Source organism: Rhincodon typus, chromosome 22 (genome assembly GCF_021869965.1).
Source record: "Rhincodon typus isolate 14 chromosome 22, sRhiTyp1.1, whole genome shotgun sequence".
NCBI lineage: Eukaryota > Metazoa > Chordata > Chondrichthyes > Orectolobiformes > Rhincodontidae > Rhincodon > Rhincodon typus.
Genome location: NC_063353.1, coordinates 35,316,316 through 35,324,987, shown reverse-complemented (window position 1 = coordinate 35,324,987; position 8,672 = coordinate 35,316,316). Strand labels below are relative to the sequence as shown.

Below are 8,672 nucleotides of genomic sequence, written 5' to 3'. Positions count from 1 at the left end.
CCCATTTCTGAAGAAGGGTCTAGGCCCAAAACATCAGCCTTCCTGCTCCTCTGATGCTGCTTGGCCTGCTGTGTTCATCCAGCTCTACACCTTGTTATCTCCATTTTGATTTAGTCCCCTTCTCTCCCTAACACTACCCCCTTCACATTTTAATGTCAGCATTGACTTCAACAGGCTTTGCTTGTTAATATTCAATTGGCCACATGGGTGTTTTCCTGGTGGAAAAAATGAATAAAGTATATATACACAACGGTGTCTTCTTACTGTGTCACTGGGAAAAAGAACTATACACAGCCACAGATGATTTAGGGTAAAATATAAACATTAGTGCTAGGCACTATTGGGTGCAGCGGTAGTGTGGGGTTTTTTTAAAAAACAAGAAAGAAATAATTGAGAAAGGAAAAGAAGGTGGATGGGTAGGTCTTGCAGTGCAGGGGTAGTGTCACTACCCCTGGACTGGGGACCCAGGTTCAAGTCCTACTTGCTCCAGAGGTGTGTAATAACATCTCTGAACAAGTTGATTAGAAAACTAAATTAATTTTTAACAAATTGGGGGTGGGGTCAGTCTTGTGGCACAAAGGTAGTGTCCCTCCCTCTTGGCCAGAAGGTACAGGTTTAATTCCCATCTGCCCCAAAGGTGCATCTTAATGTCGAAACAGTTCGGTTAAAATGTTTAGTTAAGAAAACACAGTTAATGCCTCTCTAGGTCAGCAGATTGTTATTATCAACGAATGGAAAAGGAGTGTTGGTGATTTGTGGTGCTTGTGAAACTAACTGAAATTAAAGAAAAAGTGACTTATTAAAAAAAGTTGACTTTTGGGTCCTGTTTCACTGGTTTACTTACTGACCAGCCAGAAAGTCCCTCATTACACAAGCAACTGGATCATTGAAACGGGTAGATTGTACAACTGCAGTGCGTCCTGCACCACCCTCACAATCTGAGCTGCCTCTTAAGTACAATTTGCATGCCTTTCCACTTTGCGAAGGTGCATGTTTTTGTAAAGGCTGCTGTTGTACACTGTCCACCTCAACTCCTACGTGAGCCTCATAGACACCTGGCATGCTTATTTGGTACCAGGTGACTGGGATCCCCAGTCGAGAACTCTCTACATGGGAATCCTCCCACTTTCCATCAGGGACCTAGAGGGTATTGCACACAGCAGTCCCATATCACCACAAATTGAGACAGTTCACGGCCTAACTGTTTATTTTGCGGCACTATGGAGTCTGTGGACAATGTTTTTGTTGGTTGTAGGCTATTTGTACAATCTTTTCATTTTGATTGCACTTCAGCCCTACACTCCTGATCTTTGGGCATCTGGTGCGGAGGAGTGTGGGAAGATCAGACGACTTCCTTGTGGGTCTGTTCCTGGGCCTGGCCAGGCTGGCTATAATAGGCAGCAGGCTATGTTGGGGAGCATCTCTGTCAACTGCCTGCTCCTCTTCCACGGTTAGATTTGTGCCCGGGTGTCATTGGAGAAGGAGCACATGGGGTCCATCCATGCTGCTGATGCCTTTGGAGAGAGGTGGGCACTGCAAGGGATACAGTGCTTTTTCTCCCCCTCCAACTCCATTTTAATTTAGTCCCTTCCTGTTCTTCCTACCCCCCACCCCGCCTCTCTCATTTGATGGTTTGTGTTGCCCATAATGGGTTTTGCTTGTAAATACTCAGTTGGATAGGTGGATGTTTTTACTGGTGGTGGTTGCTAGTTTAAAGAAAAGCAAAAAACCAGTCACAGTGATTTTGGTGGCGGAAGGATGCTCAATTGGTGTGATTGCACTTCTGGGTAGAACCAAAATCTTAACCAAGTTGTGTAACAAGCCTGTCAACTTTGCTGCGCTCATGACCTTCCCATGCAGGAAGCTCCTAAACCACAAGCAGAAGTGTTGAACTGAACTTACATCTAATTCAGGGAGTTCAGCAACACCACTGTGCAAAGGGTTGCTAATTCAAGATACTTATCTGGATTAAAATTGATAACTGTTAGTATTATTTAAATATTGTTACAATGGTCATGATAACCAAGTTTAAAGGATTTTTTTTAAAAAACAAAATAGTGTGCTGCTTATGGACACATTGTAATTTGGTTTTGTTGCCTCCAGGCCCAAAGTAGAATCACAGATGAGAGCTTAATGCTCATGATCAGATATTATTAAATTATATCATTTTAAAGCTTGATGCATTGGTGTTTAGCACAACTGGCATAGACTCTCTTTATATCATGTGAAATTAACATGATATATGTGTATTCCTTTCACATCAAGTATAAATCATAACTAGAATTGAAGTCAGTGTTTTCTTTTTAACTATTTAGAGTTAAACATTCAGAGAAATGTCAGATGATGACAATGGCTGTTGTTGTACGTTGGCTATTATTGATCAAAATGAAAGTAACTCATTAGCAGTTTTTTTTGACTGGGGAAGTTAATTTTATCTCCTGATCGCTCTCTGATAAATATTTAAAATGGAATATAACATAAAGATCTTTAAAAAGTATACTAGGTAACTACATTCCTAAATAAGTGACTAATGAATGAACATTGTACCCAAGCAATGAGACATCATTTATGAGTGTATTTAGAGACAGTGCTTGGATTCAGAAGGGTGGAATCAAAACCAGATTCAAATATAAGCTTAATTTATGAAGACAGTCTATAGAAAATCTGTTCTTTCAGAAGAAAGGCAATTGAGGAACTGGCACAATCCAGGACTTCGAACAAGTAAAAGGAATGCATAAGGTAATTGTAGACAGATATTTTGTACAAAAAAAGAGAGGTACACCTAGCCAGGGAAATGTAAAACTTCAAGCATTTTATTGATAATTAAGATAATATTTTATATCACCAGTTAAATGATTGAATAAAAATAAGACTAATGGGATGTTGGTAGATAGCTGGTTCCAGAGGAAGGAGGTGTAAGAATTGTGATTGCATTATCAGAGTTTGATAACAGATTACATTCCTCATGGAATAAACTATATTGTTTGCTGGACAGCCGCTTACCATGTATGTATTTTATGAGACAAAGCACAAGAAGAATACTACATGCTATTCCACCACAAATGGAAAGTAAAATGAATGACAGCATCCAAAGATGTCCATTACGATCTGCAAAATATGGATTGTAGACTCACAATGTGCATGAATTATGCAGACAACCTGCTAAAATTCAAATTGAATACATTTAGATCAAAAAAAGAACTGTAGATGCTGCAAGTCTGAAACAAACAAGACACAAATTGCTGGGGAAACTCAGCAGGTCTGGCAGCATCCATGGAGAGAAAACAGAGTTAACATTTTGAGTCCAGAGACCCTTCTTCAGGAATGAGTCTGTCTGAAAACAGGAGGGGGTTGGTTGGATCAGTTGACTGGACAGCTGATTTGGGATGCAGAGTAACACCAACAGCATTGATTCAATTCCTGGTCCAGTCAGGATTTTTATGAAGGACTCTTCTCCTCAACCTCTCACCTTGCTTGAAGTATGGTGACCCTCAGGGTAAACCACCATCAATTATCTCTCTCTCTCTCATGAGAGAACAGCCCTATGATCTAGTAGCATTATGGCAACTTTACCTTTACCTTATACGTGTATATATGATGAAGAAACGCAGAGGCTTTTCAGCCCCAGCACTGATTCCTTTGGCACTGCACTAGTTACAAGTTCCCCTCTTAAAACCACTCCTTTATTCTGTCTTCCAATAGTTAGCCAATTCTCTATCCTTGGTAATATTCTAGCCCCAACACTATGCATCATCTAATTCACCCACTGCAAATGAAGCAGTATTTCCACTATATATTAAAAGAAAAATGTTGCAAATACATATTCTGAAGAGTTTGATAATGTTACATCTTACCTTCACCTCTTGGGTGTACATGAATGAGGATGGTACGGTTTATCTTGAATTGTGAAGCAGGATGCTGAATTATACAAGTGAATTCATTTGAGTTATTGCAGTTTTCAGTGGAGATGTTAACAATGGCCATGTGGTTGTACGTTCCATCAGGGTTAGATGTCTGGATTTCGTTGGTGAGCTGGTTGATGAGACAGGTTGTTTGGAACATCATTGTAATAGTGTCTGGATAAAAATTGTGTGCTGAACAGTTGATTGTAGCTGAAGGTGAAGAAGATGTTTCTTTAGAAGATGCAAATAGCCAAAGAGAAGGAGGAGCTAGTTATGAAAAGGAGGGCAGAGGATTGGTTAATAATAGAATCAGATTAATGCCAGCTCAATGTGCAACTGAACCATCCAGACTTCAAAGCTATTAAAACAACCTGATGTGATTTTGAACAGATATCTAAACATAAAGAAGGAATGTTTTTAGTAATAAATCACTTTTTAAATGGTGCCAAATATTTACGTATTTCCATTTTCACTCAATCTCAATTTTAGTTTTTCATCAGTCTGGTAATTGCACTTTGACTTTTTACATTAAATCTTTTCCTTCTTCCTGATTTGACCTTCCTCTTGGTCCATCAACTCCATTCTCACCATCGCACCCCTATCCCATCTACTTTGCTGTTTTAGATCTGTTAGACCTACCATTATCTGTTAATATTTTCAGACATTTTTCAGCCTAAATCCCATTCTAGCATCGGATGCGATTTGCTCAATTTTCCATTTGCTCAACCGCTCTCATTTCCATCACGCTCTCTTGCCTCTGCCCCATTTACTCTATGTTGCCCCTACAATCACTGCCGGCACCTTGCTGTTTTATTTTCTCCCACTTCTTATCAGTATTTAAAAGTACGTTCCTTCATCCTATTACCAGAATTGAATAAGCAAGGGATGCACCACTCACGAGCACACTAACTATATCACCACCACCAAATGAATCATGTCAGCTTGCACTGGATTCCCAACAAGTTTGACTTAAGTGGATTCTTACCTGCCCTGTACGCACGGATTCGGGACCAGGGGAGAAATTGGAGATTCTCACAAAAGGGCGGCTCTCCAATTCGTGCCGGGTTAATCTTGCCGGAAGCGGAGTCAAATGGATGACTCGTCCGGCATCGACTGGTACATCAGTAAATGCCTATTTGAAGTCAAGTTGCTGATGCCACTGGGGTCGTTCAGGGGCTCCTCTCCTACTCCCCTTTTTACTATTAGAGTGGCATTTGTTTGAACTTAGAAGAATACTTGGTTAATACTCATCTTAATTCAGCAAAGAATTACTACACATGTTAAGAACGTGACAGGCACAATGTGCACAGTTCCCTGCAGATATTTTCTTTTCATGGATAATTATGAAATTTTACAAGTCATCTTGATAAAATAGACCACTTAGGAAAATTGTTGCTGTTTTCCCCTTTTTCAATGTTCTGCAAAAAGAAATTAGCTTATTTCAAGGATATACCAAACTGACTCTGAAAAAATCAAACAAAAGTCTGCAGGTGCAGAGTTACACTTGAAACGTTAACTTGTCACTTCTTCGACAGATGTGGTCCCTGATCTGCTTCGTCTTTCCAGTGTTTTCTCAAAAGTTGGTAGGCTTCACTAATAAATCAAGGAAATGGCATTTAATTATTGTAAATACAATGTGTACCGTGTGCTCAGAGGAATTACGAGCAAAGAATCAAAAACTCGTCAAAAGGAAGTGTTTTAAAATATATTAGTTAAGATATTTCTTTAAAGAGACGATTGAGGTGAAACCTAAGACAGAATCATCAACTCATATATAATTGTCAAATAAAAATAGCAGGGGCATTTCATAAATATTTCATGTTTGTCTTTACCAAACTGAGACCAAAGTGAATGTTACTCAGATGTGCAGTTGAGGTGAATTAGCCATTCTACATTCCTCGTGGTGTACGGGGATGTGTGGGTTAGGTGGAGTAGCCATGGGAAATGCAGATTTACAGGGATGGAGTGGACTGGATGGGATGCTGTTCGAAGGGTCGGTGTGGACTCGATTAGCCGAATAGCCTACTTCCACACTGTAGGGACTCTATGATTCTATGACGGCTTATTACAATAACCAAATTTATTTCACTAGTCCAAGTTGAGGAATGGAGAACTTCTAAGAAGAGATCTTTGTTCCAATTACTCTAATGTCTTATGCATGGAAGGAAAATTATGTATTTTAATTAGCAATAGGATAATTTGTTAGTACTGTCTCAGAATTTTTCTCATTACTTTATTTGCATTAATTCTGTTAAAGTTAGCTCATTGGGAAAAGTATGATCTCTTTTAGGGTGGAATAGGTGGAAATTTAATCTATATATTATGATTTGTGGCTGATACCTGTCCGTATCACAGCATTGTGATTCCAAAATTTGTCAATAATTGCCTCCCCTCCCCGCCCCGTGACAAACTAGTACATTAATGCGACGAAAATGTACAATCGTTTTCTAGTTTCCATCGTTGACGTGACTGTTCCGTTGCTGTTTATTTTTGTTAGTTTCTTTCTTGACTCCTTTTCCTATTATTATTTTCTCTCCATTGTTTCTGAAAATACTTTACCGTTTGCTGATGTACAGCGCCTGAGGTTCCCTCCAGCACCGCTCCTGTGAATATTCTTCTTGTTCGACCTTGGAAACTGAAAGTCACAGGTTTGTTCTGCCACGGAGACCAGGATCCTTCTGCCTTCTATCAGTGTTATTAATGTAGATTTCTATCTGGAATTCTTACAATGCATTAAGGGTGAGAATCTTCCAAACCCTGGAATCAAATGTAGCAATTCTACCATCACGCTGGCTAAAATTAGCTAACTCCATAGACTGGCGATCAAACTTGAAGCGTCTCATCTTTATGACATATTCACTGCTGCTAAAGTTTTTTACCAATATCCCAAGGCATATTAAGGATAAAATTATAGCATCGTTACCTGTTACACTTAGCATTGTTCCTTTGCCAATTCTTTTACCGCTTGGTGGAGGCGCGACCTGAAACATCTCACAGTAGTATTGTCCAGTATCATTGACTTGAACATCAGTAATCGTTAAAGTGAATGCTTTCTCAACTGAGTCATGCTTTGCATAATATCGATAATGAGTCACTTGGGGTACACTGGTCGATAGGTTTGCAATGATCTTTGGAGGTGCTTGGTCAACATTACGGAAAACCCACCATGCTTCGAATCTTCGTAGATCAGGTACTGAGTGGAAACAATTTAACGAGATCAGGCCTCCCTTTTCGACCAAAAGATGACCAAGCTGTTGTAAATCTCGCTGTCCATCTTGAAAAAAGTTAAATTTGTGCATTATTACCAATGGATGTGAATATATGAAACGCCTGAGCTAAAGTCATAGGAATGGTTAACTCAATTAATTCCTTCGTTCAAATAGAAGAAAAAACGTTTCTTTCTGTATTCACAGTAATGTGTCTTATGTTTCTTATACAAAATATTTCATATATTTTCACCTTGTTCGGCTATAATTTTGAAGATGCTCCGACAGGTGTTCAACAAAAAATAGAGAAGTTTAGTACATTGTGTTAAGAGGTCATTAAAGTACAGAGACGGTCACAAATTTCCCGATTGCGTATTAATGTAAGAACCTCACTGGTAATGAAAGTGTAAGCGGCGTGCGTCAATAAGCAGATCTGCTTACAAAATAAACTATATTTAGCAACATAATATAGAATGAAAGGTATTATTGTCTGTAACTATCTTGCTAACTGAGCATATTATGCCATTTTAGTTACACAAAACAATACTGTATGAAAAGTGAATTGAAGAACATCGACGTCGGGTTTACGAACGGCACATGAGCGTCAGTGGATCAAATGTTTTGTTTTGGTTAATCACCAAATTTTTGACGGGTACAATGCTTATTTTGGAAAGTTTAAATACGTTTTCCACGGATTTTAGTTATTGTTATTAGCACAAAGGCAGTTTGGTATGCTGCACAATTAAATCAAACATTGGCAATTAAAACCGCGTGCTAGTTCATTTAAATATCAGTAAAAACAGAAGTCGGATATATGTAAATATATTAAATGCTGCTGATGTAGGCGATTTTGAAATGCTATTTTAGATTAAAAACAGTGATAACTGAAACCTCAGCTGAGAAATAAATCATATCTAACTCATATCCATGTCATGTACATTAACCTAATTAAATTATAGACAATTGACTCAGATCATTACTGGCAATATTACCATTCGCTATAAATGTCACACTTTTATAGTTATCTACAACTCTAACTTCAAATTTAACGCCTATCCAATTTCAACTAGCACTTCAGTTAAATAAGTACCTGTAAATGGTAATAGCAGTTGCAGGAAAGTGTAGAAAATTATCATGTCGCACATAGATGAAGTTACTAGTCAGAGATCACCAGCCAAACCGACTGCATCACGTGAAAACCTTAATAACGCTAATCCAGTTCAGTCTATTTCTTGAATAGCATGAAGTAGCCTACTAGCTATAGTATACGAAGGATGTGGAACAATGGGTGAAGGCACATGGACAAAACAGTAGTTGGCAGGGCATTGTGGGTGCAAATCCTGTACTGCTAGATCACTGGTTTATAGGCAGCTATGACTGCCGGAAGAGTTCTTTTAATGAGATTTATATGTTGTAATTAAACACTAGATCAATTTGACTTGGATTTTAATCATTACTATGCAGAAATTGAGCCTTCTAAAAATTTTAGTGTAGCTAAACTGAAGCAACATTTTTTGAGGAAACTGCATAATTAATAGCCACATTTTTCTGTGAAGCTTGTTAA

The 8,672-nt window shown here is 38.6% G+C and overlaps 1 protein-coding gene across 1 annotated transcript in view; it reads right to left on the bottom strand.

Moving 5' to 3' along the window:
* The window catches only part of LOC109916488 (immunoglobulin kappa light chain-like), a 12,005-nt gene extending 3,586 nt beyond the window's left edge, over positions 1 to 8,419 (bottom strand). The window contains exons 1-4 of the mRNA XM_020516206.2: positions 8,199 to 8,419; positions 6,826 to 7,176; positions 3,855 to 4,169; positions 3,004 to 3,108 (exon numbers count right to left, since the gene is read on the bottom strand). Coding sequence (XP_020371795.1) covers positions 3,004 to 3,108; positions 3,855 to 4,169; positions 6,826 to 7,176; positions 8,199 to 8,253 — 826 coding nt within the window. The 5' untranslated portion in view covers positions 8,254 to 8,419. The remainder of the gene's footprint in view (positions 1 to 3,003; positions 3,109 to 3,854; positions 4,170 to 6,825; positions 7,177 to 8,198) is intronic.
* Positions 8,420 to 8,672: the final 253 nt, after the last annotated feature.